At 54.4% G+C, this 23,608-nt stretch overlaps 1 protein-coding gene across 8 annotated transcripts; it reads left to right on the top strand.

The window, feature by feature from the left end:
* Nucleotides 1-1,308: 1,308 nt before the first annotated feature.
* On the top strand, nt 1,309-22,364 carry MAG (myelin associated glycoprotein). 8 transcript variants are annotated; one of them, XM_030820164.1, is made up of 12 exons: nt 1,309-1,466; nt 3,509-3,564; nt 4,654-4,722; nt 4,880-5,248; nt 8,357-8,653; nt 8,900-9,157; nt 11,117-11,377; nt 18,455-18,742; nt 19,128-19,224; nt 20,493-20,592; nt 20,840-20,884; nt 21,847-22,364. In XM_030820164.1, the coding sequence occupies exons 3-11, from the start codon at nt 4,677-4,679 to the stop codon at nt 20,870-20,872; spliced, it is 1,749 nt and encodes a 582-aa protein (XP_030676024.1). In that variant the 5' UTR covers nt 1,309-1,466; nt 3,509-3,564; nt 4,654-4,676; the 3' UTR covers nt 20,873-20,884; nt 21,847-22,364. The 8 variants fall into 8 exon arrangements, with proteins under 8 accessions (XP_030676024.1, XP_030676020.1, XP_030676022.1 ...); XM_030820162.1 differs by lacking the exon at nt 20,840-20,884 and adding an exon at nt 2,409-2,481 and having other exon boundaries at nt 1,425-1,466; XM_030820159.1 differs by lacking the exon at nt 20,840-20,884 and adding an exon at nt 2,409-2,655 and having other exon boundaries at nt 1,425-1,466.
* Nucleotides 22,365-23,608: the final 1,244 nt, after the last annotated feature.

The following is a 23,608-nucleotide window of genomic DNA, read 5'->3' as shown; positions in this document are numbered from 1 at the left end:
CCCAGGATCTCCTTGTCACCCCGACCACCACCACCAAAGCCCAGGCACCAGGCCCGTCTCTTCTCCAGGACCCAGGCGTTCAAGCCCCACCCGACTCTCAATGGTCCTTTGTCCCGGACTGGGAAAGGCACGGGCAGAGTCTGACATCATGAAGCCTGGGGTGGGAGTGGGACTCCCCCTCCCCCTCCAACTCCCCCCCAGCCCCACAACGCTTCTCTCCCTGGTCTGAGGGATTTCCCCGCCCCTCACCCCCTGGGTTCTCCCTTGAGAGTGAGGACCGCCCCCCCCACCACTGCTCTGGCCTGAAGGAGGACAGGAGATGTCCCAGTGCGGCTGAACAGCTCATAGTGAAATCACTGCTGCACTTTGTCACGCCACCTCCAGCTGCCCCAAGCCCCCGCCCACCTTGCAAAAGTCGTGACCAAGGGGTGGAATCTGTACTCAGAGGGTCCTTGCCCAACTCGGTCAGCACAGTCCTCTGTGCACCAAGCACTGCTCCAGGGGACAGAAGGGTGCACATGACAGACAGAGAGATAGATAGGTTTCTGGTAAGCCCCTGCCTCTGAGAGCTCCTGGGTTAGTGGGAGGCAGAGGCGGGCAGACCTAGGGTGCACACGGGCCAGCCTGCCAAGGCTACAGAAGGAAAGGACAGCATTGCAATGGAGGGGCCTGGCTGATGGGGAAAGATGGGAAAGCTTCCCAGGGAAGCGGCACCCAGGCTGCTGAGCCTACAGGACGGGTGAATGGCAGCCAGTGCCAGAGTGGGGAGTGCTATGGAGTGGGGACTGCTTTCCAGGAAGAATGAGCAGCAGGTGCACAGGCCTTGAGTCTGAAGGTGCCCTGGGGCTCTGGGGAACACATTCAACCACCCACGCTGTTTATTAAGCTCAGCTGCCTGCCAGGAGCTTGTCTATGAGCAAGGATGGATTGAGAATATCCAAGACGAAGCTTCTGGCCTGGTGGAGGTCATGTTCTCATGAAAGAAGTTGGTGAACACGGAAGGTCATTTCAGATGGCAAGAGGAGGTGACATTGACGTTGAGGGTGGAAAGGACCTGTCTCCTCCTGCTGCCCACCTAATGTTGCCACCAAGATTCCCTGAGGACAATGCCTCTGTCCCTCAGCCCGGGACTTCCAAAGAGATTAGACTGCCCCCCCCCCCCCGGGACCCAGAATCAGGGTGTACAGGAATGGAGGATGGGGAGAGAGCAAGGCAGCCACTCCTGACCCCTCCAGGAAGGAGCTAGGAGAACCCAGGCATCAGGCTGCCCAGTCCGAGCCCCGTGGTGACAAGGGCCCCTTTGTGCCCCCCTCCCCCGGGGGTAGGGAGGAGCTGGGCCCTGGAGGCAGGCGGCCCCTGGCACCCAGGGGGAGGGGAGGGGCTGGCAAGTGGGGGCCTAGACCCTGGGAGGCAGGGGACTGCAAGCTGGGCTGGCGGAGCAGAGGTGCAGAAGCAACTGAGTCCAAGTGAGTACGGTGGCAGGGAGGCCAGGGCATGGGGAGCAGGGCACCGGGGCAGTGGCACCCAGACGTGAGCAGGGTCAGGTGCTCTGGGTGAGGGAGCGTCGCTGTGCACCCCCACTGATTTAGGATGCAGGAGAGTGTGGCTTGGGGCTGCTTTAGGGATGGGCTCGGACCATCGCTGGGGCAGCGATGGGGCTCTGGGAAGAAACCACAGAGAGAACAAAGGGCCCCCCTCAGCACCCCTTGTGGGTGAAGGTTTTGCAGGAGAGATTTCCTTGGGGTTCCTGAGTGCCGGGCAGATGGGGTGGAGGAGGTCTGCGTCTGGCCGAAGAATAGAAGGATGTCCAGGTGATCAGACACCTGCAGGCTGCAATCTGGGAGATGGATGGGGGCAGTGGGCTGTGAGTGACCGCATTCCAGCACCTGGGCACATAACAGGTGTGTGTGTGTGTGTGTGTGTGCGTGCACACACATGGCTGCCCATGCACCTTCCTCTGGAAGCCTCAGTCGACTTTTCTTCGTTAATCCCCACTAAGGAAACTTTTTATTTTTTGTTACTTTTTTTTTTTTTAAGAGATGGGACTCTCACTATATTGCCCAGGCTGGTCTCAAACTTCTGGGCACAAGAGATTCTCCCAACTTGGCCTTCCAAAGTGCTGGGTTTACAGGCGTGAGCCACTGCGCCCGGCCCCAACTAAGGAAACTTTTTAGATGCATTTGTCCTCATCCCATCCTTCCCTTGGCATTTTAATCCAACAGATCTGCTGTACATATGTTTATGGACTATGGCCACACACATTGTAATAGCTGAGGTTGATTTGGCCCCCATCCCAAGAACTTGTTTTCCCCGCTGCTAAGAGTGCATTGTCTACCTGCTTGTTTCATGTTTCCCCGGGCATGTGCTCATCCTCATCCGCATCTCTCTCCTGTACCTTCCTGTCACAGGTGCAAGGGCAGCATCGGCCAGGTGTCCATCGGCGCGTGTCTGAGTGGACCCGTCTATAGCCATCCTCAGTGTGTGTGTGCAGTTCCTTGCATCTCTGTCAGCCTGGCATGCATGCCGGGCTCTGTGTGTGTGTGTGTGTGTGTGTGTGTGTGTGTGTGTGTGTGTGTGTGCTGAATGCCAGGGCTGTGTCTGTCCAGGTGTGTGTGGACAGCAGCAGAGGCATTGCATGCATGCCTTGGGAACTATGTGAGTGCCAGCCCATCCCTGTGGGCACAGGGGTCCCCGTGCCTGTCTGTGTGTTCAGGGTCCTGTCTGGGTGTCTGTATGAGTCTCTGCTGTGTGTGCCTGCCCCTTCTGGCTGGGGCTACATCTGTCACATTTCATCCCCGCGATTGGATGTGTCTGTGCATGTGTCTCTGTCCGTGGGAAGAGGGTGGTGAAGGCTGGGAAAAGCAATTGCTTGGAAACCCTGGCTCCAACCCCAAGGCAACCCACGGAGCAACAGGGTGCCAGGGGCTCGCTAGCTCCCACCCTGAGCCTTCTTGGCCCTGCTCAAAGCCCAGCCAGGAGTGCCTGACCCCTTTCTTACTCCCCACCTACCCTGAAAGCCCCCCTCAGGCTAAAGCACCCTCTCCCCGAGGGAACAGGACTCTTTTGTACCGGGGACCCGCTTCTGGTGAGGGTGCGGACACCAGGGGCCGTCTGTGGGGTGGGAGAGGGCGGCAGGAATTCACGCGGCATGTCGGGAATGCTGAGACTGTGAAACCCAGTCATTGATGGCTCTGGGTCCCTGCCCGCCACCCCCAGGCCCCGGCCGTGGGACATCTGCTCCCTCACTCCACTCGCCACACCCCTCAGTCTCACCCCCATACCCCAATGCGGTCGTTCCCCCTTCCCCCCCACAGTTCTCCGACACCCCAGCTTGGAGGGAGTTGTTGCCAGACAGTGGCTTCGAGGCTGTGTGGGAGGGTCCCAGGCACAATGGGAGGCCACATGGGCAGCCTGACAACAGGTCACAACCCATGCAGGAGATACTGAGGCGGGGGTGGGTTGGGCGCCCCGATCCCGCCCCCTTGCACCTGAGGGACTCTTGTTGCAGGTTGTCTGGCAGCTTCAGGTGGACCCAGAAGACATCCCCAACTCAGGGAGATTCAGGTGAGGGGCAGGGTACCAACTCTCTTCCCTTGCTTCAGCTTTGCAATGCTGGCCCTTCCTTGGCTCTCTGGTTCTTACTTTCTGGAGATCTCCAGGGGCATCATGGTGACAAAGATAATGATCAGCACATCATCACTGCATAGAGACAGGACATGCGGCTAAGACTGCAGACCAACTGTGTGGCCTTGGGCGAGTCACTTAACCTCTCTGGACCTCAGCTATAAAATGAGGATAATGCATCTTCCTCAAAGAGATCAAATGGGTTAAGACAGCAGAATAAGCAGTGAGGGCTGGCGCATGGCCAATGCCATAGAAGGGGTTATAATTATAATTAACAGCAGCAGGCCGGGTGGGGTGGCTCATGCCTGTAATCCTAACACTTTGGAGGCTGAGGCAGGAGGATCGCTTGAGCCAAGGAGTTCAAGACCAGCCTGGGCAACATAGAACATGGCAAGACTCCCATCTCTTAAAAAAAAAGATAACAATAACCAAATAAATAAACTAAAATAAAATTAGCCAGGCATGGTGGTGTGTACCTGAGGTCCCAGCTACTCTGGAGGATCGCTTAAGCCTGGGAGATTGAAGCTGCAGTGAGTGAGCCATGATTGCACCATTGCATTCAAGCCTGGGCGACAGAGCTGAGACCCCATCTCAAAAAGTAAAGTTAAAAAATATCAGCAGACCAGGCATGGTGATTTACACCTGTAATCCTTTGGGAAGCCAAGGAAGGAATATTGCTGGAGGCCAGGAGTTCAAGGCCAGCCTGGGCAACATAGTGAGACCCCACCTCCCCAACCATTTCACAAAAAAGAAGAAAAATTAACTGGGTGTGGTGGAGCATACCAGAAGCTGAGACAGGAGGACAACACGAGCTCAGGATTTTGAGGCTATAGCGAGCTGTTATTGTGCCACTGCATTCCAGCCCGGGCGATGAAACAAGACCCTGTCTCAGAAAAATAAGTAAATAAATGCATAAATAAATAATAATAGCAGCAGCAGCTAACATGTGAATGGGCCCCTTCCTGAAGCCCAGAAGGAACACTCCCTTTCACTTCCACCAGCCTTTAACCATCTCCTCTCCCTTTCCAGCGATCACTCACTCGCTGTACACAATGATATTCCTCACGGCACTGCCTCTGTTCTGGATTATGATTTCAGGTAATGGCTGACAGGTGCTGGGGACCCAAGTGCCTTGGCCCCTGAGCAGGCTGGAGGTGGGTCCCTGCAGCCCCCGGCATGTGGTCGGGGATGGGAGCCGGAGGGGGTGATTGGGTAGGATGTGTCCCTGAGCCTCAGCTCTCCTGCTTGCCCGCAGCTTCCCGAGGGGGTCACTGGGGTGCCTGGATGCCCTCGTCCATCTCGGCCTTCGAAGGCACGTGCGTCTCCATCCCCTGCCGCTTTGACTTCCCGGATGAGCTGCGGCCCACAGTGGTGCATGGTGTCTGGTACTTCAATAGCCCCTACCCCAAGAACTACCCGCCGGTGGTCTTCAAGTCGCGCACCCAAGTAGTCCACGAGAGCTTCCAGGGCCGCAGCCGCCTCCTGGGGGACCTGGGCCTGCGAAACTGCACCCTCCTGCTCAGCAACGTCAGCCCCGAGCTGGGTGGGAAGTACTACTTCCGTGGGGACCTGGGCGGCTACAACCAGTACACCTTCTCAGAGCACAGCGTCCTGGATATTATCAGTGAGTCCCCAGCGGTAGTGCAGGCACCGGGAGCTGGGGCAGCGGGGCGGGAAGGAGTGTGGCCGGAAGGCCTCCCCGCACCTTCCCTAGCAGGCCTGGATGGCAGATCTGGGAGGTGCTGATTTGGCTGGGGGTGCAAACCTCAAGGCCCACGCAGACCATGCAGATGACAGACATGAACAAAGCAGGGCCCCAAAATAGTCTTGCTGCCCTCAGGGGGAAACAGGTGCTGCTACTCTTTTGGAAACACCTGGAGAAAGGCAGCAGGGCCAGGGGGTAGGGGCAAGGCTGCTGGGTCCCCACTTTATCGTGGTGACCTTGGGCAAGTGTCTTCACTTCCTTGGGCCTTGGTTTTCTCTTCCGTAAAATGGGGATAAGAACAGCACTTAAGGCCATAGTGAAAAGCCATCACATGCCCAGAGCAGCACCTGGCACGTGGCCCCCAGCTCTGGCCAACAGAAAGCAGGGCCGTGGCTGTCAGGTGTTCTGAATTTTCAAGATAAACCAGAATTTTGGATTCTTTGGTGTAATCTCCTAATTCTTAAATTTTGGCTGCTGATTCAGATTTCTTTTTTTAAATCCTTTAAGCCAAATAGAATACAGCTATGGCCAGACATGGCAATCAGAATAGGGCACACTGCCTGATTTCAGGGATCCCCCTGCCTCATTTCTGAGCCGCGCTGCTGCTTGGAGCCCTCAGCGCCGAGTCCCTATGAGAGAGCCGGGTTCACCCTGGTGCAGGAAGAGACTGCACATGTGCAGTACACACACACACCACTCTACAGAAATCACACACTACACACTGCACACTCTACCTACACACTACCCACACACCACACACACACCACACACTACACACACATCACACACTACACAAACCACACACCACACACTGCTCATGCTACCTACACACTGCCCACACACCATACACATCACACCAAACACACCACACTACACAAACCACACACCACACACTGCATACACTACACACACACTACCCACACACCACACACACACCACACCAAACACACACACCACACACACACCACACTACAAAAACCACACACCACACACTGCATATGCTACACACACACTACCCACACACCACACACACACCACACCAAACACACACACCACACACATACCACACTACAAAAACCACACACCACACACTGCATACGCTACACACACACCACACAACCACACCAAACACACACCACACACCCACCAGCTACAAAAACTACACACCACACACTGCACATGCTATACACACAATACCCACACACCACACCAAACACACACCACACACTACATAAACCACACACCGCACACTGCACACACTACCCACACGCCACACACACTACACACACCACACACTACACACACCACATACATACACCACACACTGCACATGCTACCCACACACCAAACACACACTACACACAACTACACAAACCACACACACACTACACCCTATATACACTGTACACATACATGCACTACCACACACACAACACAAAACACACACACACAAAACACACAACACAACACAAAACACACACACACACAACACAAAAAACACACAAATACACAACAACAACACACACACACATGCACACACACACACACACTACACAAACACACACACACATACACCCCACCCCACACACTACACACACCACATACATACCACACACCACACACCACATGCTACCCACACACCAAACACACACACACTCACAAACCACCACACACTACACCCTATAACACTGTACACATACATGCACTACCCACACATCACAACACAAACCACACACTCCACACACAACAAACATGCACACACACTACAAAAACCACACACTGCACACACACTGCACAGTACCCAAACCACACGCCACATACCGCACACTCTACCTACACACTACCCACACACCAAATACACGCCACACACCAAACACACACCACCACACCAACCAGACACCATGCACACACCACACAAACAACACACACTATACTCAACACACAGTGCACACACACACCACACACTACACAAACCACACAACGCACACTGCAGACACTACCCCTATACCACACACCATGCACTACACACAAATCACATGCTACACAAACCACACACACTACACCCTACACACCCTGCACACATACATACACTACCCACACACCACACACACCACACACTACACACAGCACACACACACCACACATGATACAAACCACATATCGCATACACACCACATACTACACTCACACCACACAAACCCACACCACACCACACACACACACCACGTACTATGCAAACCACATACCACAAGCGACCAAAACTACACAACACCCCACACACACTGCACATATACATGTACTACCCACACATCACACACACACCACACATGACACAGACCACACACCACATACACCATGCACTACACTCACACCACACAAACCACACATCACACACACAACACACACTGCACACATACCATACACACAAACCACATGCTACACACATACATCGCAAACACACCACACACTACACAAACCACACACATCACACTACACACATGCACCACACACCCACACCACACACACACACACACATATACCTACACAGACACACACGCTCACATGCCTGGCGGAGGGTAAACCAAGCAGTCATGGGAGAGGAGAGCCGCTTGGGAAGTGATGAGGTGTGGGGAGCCCACGCTGACGTCAGAGCCACAGGGTTTGTAGCCAGTGTTACCTGGTGCCAGCTGCAGCCTCAGTTTCTTCATCTGCAAAATGAGCAAAATTACAGTACTCACCCTCTCGCTTTGCGGGAGTGACTGGCAAGTTAAACACTGTCAAGTGCTGTGGCCACAACACTGATTTTCATTACGATGGCGCTCTGGTGGCTCCGTGGAGGGCTCCGGGGTGACCAAGAGGAGGAAGGGCGAAGGGAATTCTGAATCCGGAGGCAGGGAGCAGAGGCGGTGCCGTTGAGGAGTACCATTGCCAGCAATGGAAGTGGACGAGGAGGAGGGTGGGTGGGGTGGGACCGGGACCATAGCCCAGTGCTGCTTCCTCAGCCCTCCCTTTCCCCGCCTCATATAGACACCCCCAACATCGTGGTGCCCCCAGAGGTGGTGGCAGGCACGGAAGTGGAGGTCAGCTGCATGGTGCCGGACAACTGCCCAGAGCTGCGCCCTGAGCTGAGCTGGCTGGGCCACGAGGGGCTGGGGGAGCCCGCTGTGCTGGGCCGGCTGCGGGAGGACGAAGGCACCTGGGTGCAGGTGTCGCTGCTGCACTTCGTGCCCACGAGGGAGGCCAACGGCCACAGGCTGGGCTGCCAGGCCTCCTTCCCCAACACCACCCTGCAGTTCGAGGGCTACGCCAGCCTGGACGTCAAGTGTGAGCCTGGGTGCGGGCGGGGCGGGGTGGGGCGGGGTCCGGGGAGGGAGTGGACCTGGGGATGAGGCCGGAGGCGGGGCCGGGCAGTGATGGAGGCGGGGCCAGGGCCAGGGCCAGGCAGGGACTGGGGGGTTGGGTGGGACGGGGGCGGAACCAGGCAGTCCTGGGGCGGGGCCGGGCTGGAAGAGGGCACTGGGCCGGGTCCCCAGCACCTGCTCACTAACCTCGCTGTGTCGCGGGCCTCAGACCCCCCGGTGATTGTGGAGATGAACTCCTCGGTGGAGGCCATCGAGGGCTCCCACGTGAGCCTGCTCTGTGGGGCTGACAGCAACCCCCCGCCGCTGCTGACCTGGATGCGGGACGGGACAGTCCTCCGGGAGGCGGTGGCCGAGAGCCTGCTCCTGGAGCTGGAGGAGGTGACCCCCGCCGAGGACGGCGTCTATGCCTGCCTGGCTGAGAATGCCTATGGCCAGGACAACCGCACCGTGGGGCTCAGTGTCATGTGTGAGTGGCCCACCCTGTGCGTCCACACGCCCACCTGCAGCCGAGAGATAAAGGGAAAGGGGCCTCATCCAGGGCGAGAACCGGCTGGGTCCCGCAGGGGACCGGCCATAAACACGGTCGAGGCCAAGGTGGACAGGAGGGTTGCAGGTCAAGGTGTACCTTCATTCTTTCCACAAGAATCTGGGGAACACCTGCTCTGCCTCACCCTCCTTCCAGGACAAGACCCAGGCCTGCCTCCTAAGGAAGCCTGTTAACTGCAGCTTCCTGGGGGCAGCTCCTGGCTGTTCTGGGACTTGATGTGGGCCTGGCCCCAGGAATCTGCATTTGACTTTATAAAATTTTTTTGGAGACAAGGTCTTGCTCTGTTGCCCAGTCTGGAATGCAGTGGCACCATCATAGCACCACTTGCCCTCAAACTCCTGGGCTCAAGCAAGCCTACCATCCCAGCCTCCTGAGCAGCTGGGCCTACTGGTGTGCACCACCACACACCAGGCTAATTTTTAGATTTTTTTTGTAAAGGTGGGATTTTGCTATGTTGCCCAGGCTGGTCTCAAACTCTTGGGCTCAAGAGAGCCTCCCACCTCAGCCTGCTGCGCTGCTGGGCCCACAGGCAGGTGCCACCACACCCAGCCAATTTTTCTATTTTTTTGTAGAGACAGAGAATCGATATGTTCCCTGGGCTGGTCTTAAATTTCTGGGCTCAAGTGATCCTCCTGCCTCAGCCTTCCAAAGTGCTGGGATTACAGGCATGAGCCACTGTGCCCGGCCAGGAATCTGCATTTTTAAATGAATTCCATTGTAGTTCTAATGAGAGGGTTGAGGGGACTTCAGGCCTCATCCAGCCCCTTGTATGCACATTTATATTATTGGGCCAGCAAGAAGGGTGCTGGTCAGAAGAGGATTCTTAGCTGAGAACCAAAGAGAGACCATTCATTCATTCATTCATTCACAAATGTGTATTGAGGCAAAGTGCCCAGCACTGGGGATATTAATAATGACAGCCCCAGCCAACATTTACTCCACAGCGTCTGCGTGCTTTTTTTTTTTTTTTTTTGAGACAGAGTCTGGCTCTGTCACCAGGCTGGAGTGCAATGGAGCAATCTTGGCTCACTGCAACCTCCCACTTCCTGGTTCAAGCAATTCTCCTGCCTCAGCCTCCCGAGTAGCTAGAATTACAGGCGCACACCACCACACCTGGCTAATTTTTGTATTTTTAGTAGAGACAGGGTTTCACCATGTTGGCCAGGATAGTCTCAAACTCCTGACCTCATGATCTGCCAACCTCGGCCTCCCAAAGTGCTGGGATTACAGGCGTGAGCCACCACACTCAGCCTAATTTTTGTACTTTTAGTAGAGATGGGGTTTCGCCATGTTGGTCAGGCTGGTCTCGATCTCCTGACCTCAGGTGACCTGCCTGCCTCAGCTTCCCAAAGTGCTGGGATTACAGGTGTGAGCCACCACGCTCGGCCTCCTGTGTGCTTTTGACATGCAATCTTCCCCCTGGCATTCCCATGGCTGGCTCTGCCCACCTCCTAGGCTCGCTGAAGCCTTCCCCCATCATCCTATCCCAAACTGTAACTACCCTGATTTTCCATACCGTCAGCCCCTTTATTTTTCTCTACACACTTCTTCCCATCTTACAAAATATATATTTTATTTAATTACATCGGCTCTTTCCACATGGGCCTTGTTCCAGATAAGAAAAGTGAGACCCAGAGAGGTTAAGATGTGGGTCCACACACAACTGGACAGGGGTAGAGTAGGGATCTGAAGACAAGCACTCTGGCTACGAAGCTGCTGTTCTTGGAAATGAGATAGCCAGGACTGGGGTCACCTGAGCCTTCCTGAACCAGTGTGCTAGGTTTGGGGTGGGATCTGGGGTCATATCTGGGGGTGGTAGTTGGCTGGCAGAAGAAGCACCTCCTGGGTGCTGACCATCAGTCCCATCCCACCCCGCAGATGCACCCTGGAAGCCGACGGTGAACGGGACAATGGTGGCCGTAGAGGGGGAGACGGTCTCTATCTTGTGCTCCACACAGAGCAACCCGGACCCTATTCTCACCATCTTCAAGGAGAAGCAGATCCTGGCCACAGTCATCTACGAGAGCGAGCTGCAGCTGGAGCTGCCAGCCGTGTCGCCCGAGGATGATGGAGAGTACTGGTGCGTGGCTGAGAACCAGTATGGCCAGAGGGCCACAGCCTTCAACCTGTCTGTGGAGTGTGAGTACCTTCTGCTCCCCTACGCTGGGGATGGATGGTTCCGTGGGGGACACCAGGGTTACTGTGGGTGCCCACGCATCCCAATCAGTATTGGCTTTGCCTGTCCTCTGCAGAGACGAGGAAGGGAGGGCAGGGAAGCTGAATTCACAGCAGGAAAATAAAATCCCATCTGAGAATACTGAGTTCCCACATCCGGGAGTGGGCTTTTTTTTTTTTTTTTTTTTTTTTTTCAGAGTCTTGCTCTGTCACCTAGGCTGGAGTGCAGTGGCGTGATCTCGGCTCACTGCAATCGCTGCCTCCTGGGTTCAAGCAATTCTCCTGCCCCAGCCGCCTGAGTAGCCGGGATTATAGGTGCTTGCCACCACACCTGGCAAATTTTTGTATTTTTAGTAGAGACGGGGTTTCGCCATGTTGGCCTGGCTTGTCTCGAACCCCTGACCTCAGATGATCTGCCCACCTCAGTCTCCCAAAGTCCTAGGATTATAGGCGCGAGCCACCACGCCCAGCCTGGGGTGGGCTTTTGACCAATGAAATTTCTGGATCCTGTGGCTACTGCCCCTCTGCATTAACCAGAACAATGACCATGATCTCTAACCTGTGTAGAGTGTCGCTATGTACCAGGCACTGTTGGAAGCGCTGTACAGCAACCCACTCATTTCATCCTCATGACATCTTCATGAGGGAGGTTCTATTACTGTTCCCCTGTTTACGGAGAAGGAAACTGAGACCCAGAGAGGTTACGCCACTTGCCTAAGTTCCCACAGCCAGGAAATGGCAGAATTTGAGGTTTGAATCCAGGCAGCCTGGTTCCATTCTTCTTCCTTGCCCAAGGCTGACCTCATCCTATGTTATGACAGCAGAATACATTGATGGGGTAATTGTTATACACAAAAGGCTGTGCGGCTCTGTGAGAGGTGGAGGGGCTGAGAAGACACCACACTTAAGAACAGGTACAGAATAGCTGGAGAGATGACATAGATGCACATAAAAAGCTACTGTCTTGGAAATGAAACTCACCATTGCACCGCTGGCCAGTGCCTCTCATCTCCTCACTATGGACTGTGCCACCATCTCCCACCACTCCTACCCCCACAGCCATCACTCCAGGTTGTAGCAGCTAAGTCACAGTTTTGACTCCCCTTCCTTAAACAACTCCCTCTGGAATGTCGCTTTCCTGTTTCCATTTCCCCTGCTTCCTCCCAAGTTCCTATTGGCTTCTAGCACTCCTCTCCAAACTTCACCTCTCTGGTCTTCACCATGCCCACAATGGCCCCCACCACACAAGTTTGCCAGAAGGTTTGATGACATTCAACATGCAAAGAATTCAATGCAGTGTCTGCTACACAGTACATGCTCTGTGCTGTGTACATGGCGACAATCAGTACATGGCAGATACTGGTTAGTCCTCGGGGGCAACCTCTCATGGCAAAGCCGTCCCTCTCCTGCTGACCTATAATCTTCGGGCACTTTCCCTCCTGGTTCTGTTCCCTAGCGGGGTTGATGTGATCCTGGCGCGGGGCTGCGTAGTCCCCTGCTCCCTCCATCTATGCGTGCTATCCTGGGCCAGCTTCCCCATCTGGTTGTCCCCTGTTCCCCGTTACACCCCACACCAGTGCTTCTTAAGTTTAAGAGTCAGAGAGAGGAGCAGATGGGAGTACTTGAACAAGAATGCAGCACCACCTCACATACATTTTCCAGTGGGGAGCAGATCTCTCCTTTATAGTAAGAGCAGCGGGCAGCAAATGTGCGTTAGGGGCCTGCCCTGGGCCAGACCTTGAATCCTCTACAGCTGTTTTCTGGCTCAGTTCTTTTTTTTTTTTTTTTTTTTTTTTTTTCCGAGACTGAGTCTCGCTCTGTCGCCCAGGCCGGAGTGCAGTGGCACGATCTTGGCTCACTGCAACCTCTGCCTCCCAGGTTCAAGCGATTCTCCTGCCTCAGCCTCCCAACTAGCTGGGATTACAGGCATGTGTCACCACGCCCAGCTAATTTTTGTATTTTTAGTAGAGACGGGGTTTCTCCATGTTGCCCAGGCTGTTCTCCAACTCCTAGCCTCAAGTGATCCACCCGCCTCGGCCTCCCAAAGTGCTGGGATTACAGGTGTGAGCCACCATGCCCAGCCTATCTGGCTCATTTTCAACTCTAGGGTCACCCTGTGAAACAGGGGTGTGTTATCATTATCCCCTTTACCAAGGAGAAAACTCAAGGGCGGAATTCCCTGAGGCCAGGCAGCTATAAAAGTTGGTCCGAGCCCGATACTTCCAGATTCCTGTCTGCCCCAGCTGTTAAACCTCTGGCTGCCTCACCTCCCTCACAGCTCTTAGCACTCCAGGACTCAATCTGGCTTCTCTTGAAAACGAACACACAGGCAGATGTGGAGTGTGCAGGCCTCACTCACCCTGCTAGAGTTGAGGGGAGCAGTGGCCGTATCCCCCGCCCCACCTGCCAGCTCCCCACTTTTCACCCAGGCCTGTCAAAGTGCTTGCCCTTGGAGAGTGCGACCCTCAGGCCCCCTCCCTCTCCACACAGTCAATGTTCCCTGGCACCAGGTCTCCAATGTTCATTGACAATGGTGGTGACCCTTGAGCAGGGCCTTCTGTCCTGCCTGCCAACCCCAGAGCCCTGAACGGCACGGGGCATGCAGGAAGCATGCAACCTTACCGAGTACCTGATATGTCTAGGGAACTAGCTTGAGTACATTGTACGTATTGACCTATTTTGTTCTTACAACCATGTGATTGTGGGGAGGGTACCATTATTCACCCCAGTTTAATACAAGGAAACAGAAGTTTGACTGGCATCCAGTCCCAATAGGGCTGAACAGACCTGGGCTAGAATCTCAGCTCTGTCCCCATCCTCCTGCCTGAGCTCAGGCAAGTGACTTCAGCTTTGCAACCCTTAGCAAGGGTTCATAACAGTATCTTACCACAAAGATGGCTGTGAGAACTAAGAGAATTAGGCTGGGCGTGGTGGCCCACACCTGTAATCCCAGCACTTTGGAAGGCTGAGACAGTTGGATCACTTGAGACCAGGAGTTCGAGACCAGCCTGACCAACCTGACAAAACCCCATCTCTACCAAAAATACAAAAATTAGCCAGGCGTGATGGCGCACACCTGTAGTCCCAGCTACGCAGGAGGCTGAGGCAGGAGAATCGCTTGAGCCCAGGGGGGTGGAGGTTGCAGTGAGCTGAGATGGAGCCAGTGCACTCTAGCCTGGACGACAGAGCAAGACTCTGTCCCACCCCGCCACTCCCCCCAAAAAAAGAAGAACTAAGAGAACAATACCGAGTGTTCATAGTGCTACGTACTCTGTGGATATTGGGTGTCATCACCGTTCTCACTGATTTTTCCTTTGGACTCCAGGTTAAATATTTGTTGTGTGTTTTGCTGCTGAGGTTTTGCTCATGTGACCTCTCTGCTGGAATGGTTCTGTCTATCTACCCATGAGTACTTGGGTGGGATGTTACAGTTTTTTTTTTGTTGTTGTTGTTTGTTTTTTTTGAGACAGGATCTTGTTCTGTTGCCCAGGCTGGAATGCAGTGGTTTGATCATCGCTCACTACAGCCTCAACCTCCTGGGCTCAATTGATTCTCACACTTCAGCCTCCTGAGTAGCTGGGACTACAGGCACACATCACCATGCCCAGTTAATGTTTTAATATTTGTAGAGATGGGGTCTTGCTCTGTTGCCCAGGCTGGTCTCAAACTCCTGGGCTCAAGTGATCGTCCTGCCTTGGCCTCCCAAAGTGCTGGAATGACAGGTGTGAGCCACCGCGCCCGGCTGGGATGTTAAGTGTTTACAACACACTTGCGCACCTATCTTCGGAGTCCTGTAGCCCCTTGTGAGTTACTGACTGTAACCCCCTGGTTTGCACAGATGAGAACTCCATCCTGGAGGCCCAGGAGGCTGAGTGGCCTCACCCAGCCAGTAGATGGCAGAGCTGGGATTCAAGCCAAATCCATCCTACCACAAACTCCTCATTCTTTGTACCTTTGTCTTAGAGGTTTGTCTAGAGTCCCATAACAGTTTCCGCAGCTTCACAGGTTGTCTGAAAAGATACTAAGCACGTGCATCAGCAGGGTGTCGGCGTTCCGCCAACATCCAGGTCGGATACTGTGTCACCAGAGCACCAGCGGGGCTGTCTTGAGTGGAAGTGCTTTGAAAAAGTTTCATGTCTGTTGGTTCAGGTTCGCTGTTATTAATGTACTCTGTGGTGTGTTAGCTGGTTAACGCTATAGCAAGCATATTGCATCTCTGCCCGAACAGGACTTTTTATTCAGTAGACTTAGAGACGTATGCGCAGAGGTTCCCATTCCTGCCATGAATCTGTGTGCCCGTGTGACTCCCAGGTCCACCACTGTTACCGGCACATTCTTTTTGCTGGCAATTGAAAATACGTGGGGTAGGTGAGCCAAGGGTCTCTTGCCTGTGTGTAAGTGGGTTTTGGTGAGAACTCACTGAGAACCAGTGCTCAGCCTAGAGAAAGCCAAGGAGGGTGCTGGACTCTCCGGCCGAGAAAGAGAACATAGTTTAAAAAGCAGCGTTCTGTGCTGTAACACAATTTCGTATTTTGGTACAAAAATTAGCCAGGCATGGTGGCACGCACATGTAGTCCTAGCTACTCAAGAGGCTGAGGCAGGACAATCACTTGAACCTGGGAGGCAGAGGTTGCAGTGAGCAGAGATCGCGCCACTGCACTCCAGCCTGGGCGACAGAGAGACTCTGTCTCAAAAATCATAGTAATAACAATAATAATAATAATAATTCCCTGTTTTGGAAAATGAAAGAAAAAAAACCTACCAGTACTATTTTTGTAATCCAGTGGCAGCAAAGCTCAACCAAGTGACTTTGGGTGGAGGGTGGTGTTTGGTGCTAGTGGCAGAAGGAAATCTCATGGGTGAGGGAGGGCCGGGGTTCAAGGGGGCTTTAGGGGAGGAAGTGGGGGGCATCTGCAGCGCGGACTGAAAGGAAGGAGCAGAGGCTGGAAGCCAGAAAGGAGGGGATAGTCTAAGCCTGTGTGAGCCCCAAGGGTCTGGGGAGGCCGGGGGCTGGGAGAGTTCCATGGTTCCTCCCTTCTATGTGTGGGGCCCAGAGTGGAGAAGGAGCAAGCCCCTGTCTTGATGGAAACAGGAGGCCCCTTATATCAGTGTGTGATGCAGGGAGGGTGAGTGCTGGGGAGGAGAACTGAGGGAGGCAGGGAGTGAATGACACGTGGAGCGAGGTGCAGCTTCCCTGGGTGGTCAGAGAAGGAGATGCTGCGTGGGTAGAGGCCAACTTGGAGCGAGGGAGGGCATTCCACAGGCAACTGCTGGAAGTGTTCCAAGTTGAGGGAGAAACGCACAGACCCTGGAGTGGGAGAAAGCTCCACGATTCTGAGACATAGCAAGGAACCGGTGTAGCTGGAAAGGACTAAGCCAGGGGGAGAGAAGGAGAGAGCGTGTGGTCAGGCAGGGCCTGAGGGGCCTTGTAGATGAAAGACTTTGTATTTTGGGCTGGGCACAGTGGCTTGCGCCTTAAAATCTCAGCACTTTGGGAGGCCAAGGCAGGAGGATTGCTTGAGCTCAGGAGTTCAAGACCAGCATGGGGAACATAGCAAGACCCTGTCTCTACAAAAACAAATAAAAAACCCTCCAGTAACTTTCATGAGTATGACAGATTTACCGTCCTCTGCAATTCTGAACATAAAGCTTTAAAATCAAAAGGCGTTTTGCAAATTTGGCACCACCCTGATTTGACAGCAAAATCTGGCCTAAAGAACACAAGGCTGTTTGTAATCTATACTGATTTCATTTAGGGTGAATATTCATACTTTTTGCTGTATATATTACATTGAACTATGTGAAATTTTTTCTGCATGTCAAAAATGGTCAAATGTGGCTGGGCGCAGTGGCTTATGCCTGTAATCGCACTTTGGGAGGCTAAGGCAGGAGGATCACTAGAGGCCAGGAGTGCAAATGAGCTACAGTACTGCCACTGCACTTCATCCTGGGCGACAGGGCCAGACCCTGTCTCTAAACGACAAAAAATAAAGGATTTGTATTTTAGGTGAACCACGGAGCAACAGAAGGAGGGTTTTGAGCAGAGAGTGCCATGATCTGATTTATGTATTACAAGGTGAATGAGGTTAGAGAGAGTGTAAGAGCCAGGGCCCAGGAGAAACAGCCCGTCCCTGTGACATAGTGCTTCGTCCAGGCTGAACCTGAGGCTAGAGTCGCCTCAAAAGTGGCACCAGAAGAATTGCCCCAAGAGAGCACCCCAAACCATCCCGAAATGAGGCCACTTGGGATTCCAAAGAGAGAGGCACTAAACACCAGGTGATCATCAGTCCAAAGCATTTGGGAGGGGAACTTGCACAGTGCTACGGCGAGAGAGAGGGAGATTCTACCCAGACATGTCCCTGAGGGTCAGGGTATGGGTTTACATGAGGGTTTAAGGAATTTGGCCCAGGGCTGGGGCTGGTTTCTTTCATTCTTTCATTTTTGTTGTTGTTGTTTGGGGTTTTTTTTGAGACAGCGTCTCATTCTGTCACCCAGGCTGGAGTGCAGTGGTGAGATCTCAGCTCACTACAACTTCTGCCTCCCAGGCTCAAACGATTCTCCTGCCTCAGCCTCCGGAGTAGCTGGGACTACAGGTGTGCACCACCACACCTGGCTAATTTTGTATTTTTAGTAGAAACAGGGTTTCACTATGTTGGCCAGGCTGTTCTCAAACTCCTGACCTCAAGTGATCCAACCACTCTTTGGCCTCGCAAAGTGCTACGATTACAGCAGTGAGCCACCGTGCCCAGCCTCTTTTAGTGTTTTGAGCAACAACCTAAACACCTTTATCAGTGCCTGGGAATGTTCAAGGCCCCAGGCATGGGTTAGTGAAGCTTGCAGTGAAAACAGGCAGCCGGCGGGGTCGTAGTGAGGTCAAGGCACTCTCAGGACACAGAAAAAAGGAGGGGAAATTGGAGGGCCCTACATGAAGCTACCGCCCCCATCCTTGGCCACGCTGGCCTTGCCTTGAGCCAAGGAGTCTCCCGGGCTGGGCCTCGCATTGGCTCCGGGCCACCCTCAGTCTTGATTTTGCCCCTGCAGTCGCCCCTGTGCTTCTCCTGGAGTCCCACTGCGCGGCAGCCCGAGACACGGTGCAGTGCCTGTGCGTGGTGAAGTCCAACCCGGAGCCGTCCGTGGCCTTTGAGCTGCCGTCGCGCAATGTGACCGTGAACGAGAGCGAGCGGGAGTTCGTGTACTCGGAGCGCAGCGGCCTCGTGCTCACCAGCATCCTCACGCTGCGGGGGCAGGCCCAGGCCCCGCCCCGCGTCATCTGCACCGCGAGGAACCTCTATGGCGCCAAGAGCCTGGAGCTGCCCTTCCAGGGAGCCCGTGAGTGGCGTGGACTTGGGGTGGGAGCCACAGGAGGGAGCGGGCTCGTCTTGGATCCAAGCTCCCAAGGCTGACCAACAGCCACAGAGCATGGGCTATGCAGATTGAGAAAAAGGTCAAATTCTCCCTTTCCGGTTGGAGAGGAGAAGCCGCCCTGAGTTTGCCCCGAGTTTGCTCCGACCGTTGAGGTATGAGCCCCTCCCCAGGGCCCTCTAGCACGAAAGGGATTGCCCTGGCACGAGGAGGCTCCGTGCCGATCAGTCAGTGCAAGGATGCCCCCGCTGTGTGAATACCTTGACTGTCACCCCAGCACGTCTCCAAAGGTCTCAGGTGTCGTCACCACCACCCATAGTCCTAAGGGCGCCTGGGTCTTCTCTGTCCTCAGATCGACTAATGTGGGCCAAGATCGGGCCTGTGGGCGCCGTGGTCGCCTTTGCCATCCTGATTGCCATCGTCTGCTACATTACCCAGACACGCAGGAAGTGAGTGCCAGCCGGGGCTGATCTGGGGATGGGAGTCTCCAAAAAGGGGACCTGGTGGGAGATGGAGGCCCAGAGTGGGTGGGGAAGGCAGTACCATAAGTGTAGAGGAGGCAGATTCTGTTCTGGGAATGTTCAGCTGGACAGAGGAGAGAGGGTTCCTGTTAATTCCAGCCCCTGCTGGTCAGGGGCATGCCAGGGCCTGGGCTGAGCCCTTTACACACATCATTTGAGACCTGTTTCCCCACATTCTATTTTGACAGCCTCCCTACCTCTAGGAACTCTCCCCTACACACTCCAGTGTGGTGGGGAAAGCCCAGGTACCCCCTGCAGCCACAGTAGCAGGTCTACTTGATGCCAAAAGCCCCAAAGATTACACACATCTGTGGCAAAAAAAAAAAAAAAATGCCTTGGCCGGGTGCGTTGACTCACGCCTGTTATCCCGCACTTTAGGAGGCCAAGGCGGAAGGATTGCTTGAGGCCAGGAATCTGACACCAGCCTGGGCAACATAGCAAGACCACATCTCTAAAAAAATTTTTTTTTAATTAGCCAGCATGGTGGCACACACTGTAGTCCCAGCTACTTGGGAGGCCAAGGTGGAAGGATTCTTGAGCTCAGGAATTAGAGGCCAGCCTGGGCAACATAGGGAGACCCCGTCTACAAAAAAATGAAAAAATTAGCTAGGCATAGTGGCATGTGCCTGTGATCCCAGCTACTCTGGAGGCTGAGGAGGGAAGATCGCTTGAGCCTGAGAGGTTGAGGCTGTAGTGAGCTGTGATGTCACCACCGTACTCCAGCCTAGGTGACAAAGAGAGACCCTGTCTCTAAAAACAAACAGACAGACAGACAGAAAGCCTCTCCAGCCCCAAACCACACCCACCTGGCCCAAGTCAGCTGCAGCCGTGTTTCTTCCTTGTGGCGCACGCACATCAGCTGTCCTGAGAAATAAATTAACCCCTCTGCCTACATCCTGGCGGCAAGAGGGGCAGACAGACCCAGAGCCTATGAGGGAAACCTGGAGAATCCAGGCGGGGATCCTGAAAAACGGCAGAGCTCAGGGACCAGGTGGCTCGTCCCCAGCCGGGCAGGGACCACAGAGGTGGGAAGGATGGGCCGTGTGGGTAGCAGAGGCTGGTGGTTCTGAAAGGGCTGCTTGCCACATCTTAGAGATGAGTGGGAGAACTCTGAGGTCCCCTGAGCCAAACTCCTAAAACATGTGCGGGTGCAGAAAGGGAGGGCAGAGGGAGGTCTGACGAGTCCTGCCCTGCAGAAAGAACGTGACAGAGAGCCCCAGCTTCTCGGCAGGGGACAACCCTCCCGTCCTGTTCAGCAGCGACTTCCGCATCTCTGGGGCACCAGAGAAGTACGAGGTAAGGACCAGGCTCCAGGCTGGCCTGGGAACCTGGATGCCAGGGACACTGAGGGCGTGGGAAGGGCCTGTGAGGCCAAGGGGCAGGGGAGTGGGAGCGGCCTCTCACAGGAGGAGAGGAAGGACATTCCGGGGCTGGGTTGGACCTGGAGGCTGGGGAGGAGGTGCCCAGGCTGAAGCTGTGTAGGGGGTGGATGGCCCCCTCCCCTCCTTGCCTGTGTCTGTGACTGCATTTCCTTCTCCAATAGTCCAAAGAGGTTTCTATCCTGGAATCTCACTGAGCGCCCCGGGAGGTAGGTTCCGGGGGCCTCAGTGTGCCCTCCTCTGGGCCCTCCTTGGGCCCTGGGGTTGGCATGCATGTCCGTGTGTCCCTGTCAGGCATCAAGGTGGTCTCTGGTGACGTCTGGGCCTGCCCGGCGGTGCTGGCATTGTCTAGTCTGTCCTGTTGCAGCTCCCTTCTGTCTGTGGCCACCGTCCTGTGTGTCCAAATTCCTGTGGCTAGGGGGCGGAGGGAGGGGTGGGAATCATGGGGGGAACCCACATGTCACCTGCAGGACCTCCCAGATTGAGGGCGGACCCATGCAGGACCCATGGAGGGGCACGTACCAAACCAGGTATTTCCAGGAATTTGGAAAGATGGGGTCCCGACTAGGTGGCTTTCACCCAAAAAGGTGTTCGGGGTTAAATTGTGTGCCCTCAAAACTCCTATGTTGAAAGCTTCCTGGCCGGGGGCAGTGGCTCACACCTGTAATCCCACCACTTTGGGAATCTGAGGCAGATGGATCACTTGAGGTCAGGAGTTTGAGACCAGCCTGGCCAACATGGTGAAACCCCGTCTCTACTAGAAATACAAAAAATTAGCCAGGTGTGTGGGCGGGCGCCTGTGATCCCAGCTACTCGGGAGGCTGAGGCAGGAGAATTGCTTGAACCCAGGAATTGGAGGTTGCAGTGAGCAAAGATCGAGCCATTGCAATCCAGCCTGGGTCTCAAAGAAAAAGAAGAAGAAGAAAGCTTCCTGGAGAAACTGAATTTGTAGGCAAATTTCAAGCTCAGCAATGATTAACACTGGCAGAAGCTCCAGAGTGGGACCCGGTGACCGCGGGGCTCGCTGGGCCTGCGGTCCTTGAGAAAGGAGGTTCTCACAGGGATTTATTTGGGACTGAACTCAGGAGCTCTGAGGGCGCAAACACTCTGGCCTCTGCATCGGGAAAAGGCAGGGAGCAGGACCCTGCTAATGGGTGGTTTCCCCTCCTAGAGCGAGAGGCGCCTGGGATCTGAGAGGAGACTGCTGGGCCTTCGGGGTGAACCCCCAGAGCTGGACCTGAGCTATTCTCACTCGGACCTGGGGAAACGGCCCACCAAGGACAGCTACACGCTGACGGAAGAGCTAGCTGAGTATGCTGAAATCCGGGTCAAGTGAAGGAGCTGGGGGCAGCCTGCGTGGCTGACCCCCCTCAGGACCCTCGCTGGCCCCCACTGGCTGCGGGCTCCCTTCCTCCCAAAAGTAGCGGGGGCTGGGGCAGGAGGGGAATGAGGCAGGTGACAGTGAGGTCCTGGGGGCCTGACCTCCCCCTCCTTCCCAGCTGCCCCTCCCTGCCAGCACCCCCACACCCTCATTAAGGCTCCTCTCTAACCTCCTTTACCCTCATCTGTCTGGAGGGGAGCTCTGTCTGTCCGTGTTATTTATTGCTACTTCCTGCCTGGTCTCCTGCCCCCACACCTGGCCCTGGGGCCTGTACAAAAGGGACATGAAATAAATGCCCCGAAGCCAAATGCCAGTCTAGATCCTGATGCTTTCTGACCCGTCTTTGGGCAGCCTGCCATCCCACCGTCTACAGAACGATGACAGAATTTCTCCTTGCCCTCGGCTGAGCCCGGTATGCAGGCAAGGTCCCAGGGATTTTAGCCTTGAACCCAGGGCCAGTGGCCATTAAGTTGCTCCCACTCTGAGCTGGTAGCTGTGAGCTGGGTCTGGTTTGACTTATGGGTGATTTCACATAAAAATCCTCATGCTGCTTTCTGCCGCAGTCAGATCAGCTGACAGCACCAGGTTTGCACTTGTACGTGGCCATGACTTGCTGAAAGGGAGGGTCCTGTGAACTGGCCGCAGTCCCCACCACTCCCTATTGTCCCACACCTGTCCGGCTTCCTGCACTGAGATTACCTCCTGGTCCCTGCAGCTTGGAGTGCAAGCCACAGATCTAGGTCTCACCAGCCCGTGTTGGTTTCACCCCCATCTCTCACATTCATGCTGCAATTTGCAGCGTCAGCCTTTACCCATCACTATATTCAGTTCGAGAAACATTAATTAAGCACCAGCTGTATACTGAGCACTTTCCAGAGGCTCAGGCTATCCTGAGAAGGGTCTCCTAGGACAGCTCTGTGACGATGAGAATGTTGAGACTTAGAGAAGTTAGGTGATTTTCCCAGGGTCACAGAGCTCAGAAATGGTGTGTCCAGGCCCTGGGGTTGATTCTTCTGACTCAAATGCATTCTTTCTTTTCTTTTCCCTCCCTCCCTCTCTCTCTCTTTTTTTTTTTTTTTTTTCTTTTTGCTGGAGTCTCTCTCTGTCACCCAGGCTGGAGTGCAGTGGTGCGATCTCGGCTCACTGCAACCTCCGCCTCCTGGGTTCAAGCGATTCTCCTGCCTCAGCCTCCCGAGTAGCTGAGATCACAGGCACTCGCCACCACGCCCAGCTAATTTTTGTATCAAATGCACTTTTTCTATAATACCTGTCAGGAAGTTAAAAAGGGCCAGAGTGTCTGGTGTAAATGGGATTAGTAACTAACAGTTGTTGAACGCTTTCTATGATTCTACCCAGTTTGCATTAATTAATCTCCATTAACCTCATTTAACTTCCCTAATAACATGACGATGGCTCTCAAAGTGTGGTCCCTAGGCAGCAGCATCAGCAGCACCCAGGAACTTGCTAAAAAGGCAAATTTTCAGCCCCCACCCCAGACTTCAGGAATCAAAAACCCTGGGGTGGGGCCCAGGAATCTGTGTTTTGAGAAGTC

Source organism: Nomascus leucogenys, chromosome 10 (genome assembly GCF_006542625.1).
Source record: "Nomascus leucogenys isolate Asia chromosome 10, Asia_NLE_v1, whole genome shotgun sequence".
Classification (NCBI taxonomy): domain Eukaryota; kingdom Metazoa; phylum Chordata; class Mammalia; order Primates; family Hylobatidae; genus Nomascus; species Nomascus leucogenys.
This window is presented reverse-complemented; position numbering and strand designations above follow the sequence as displayed.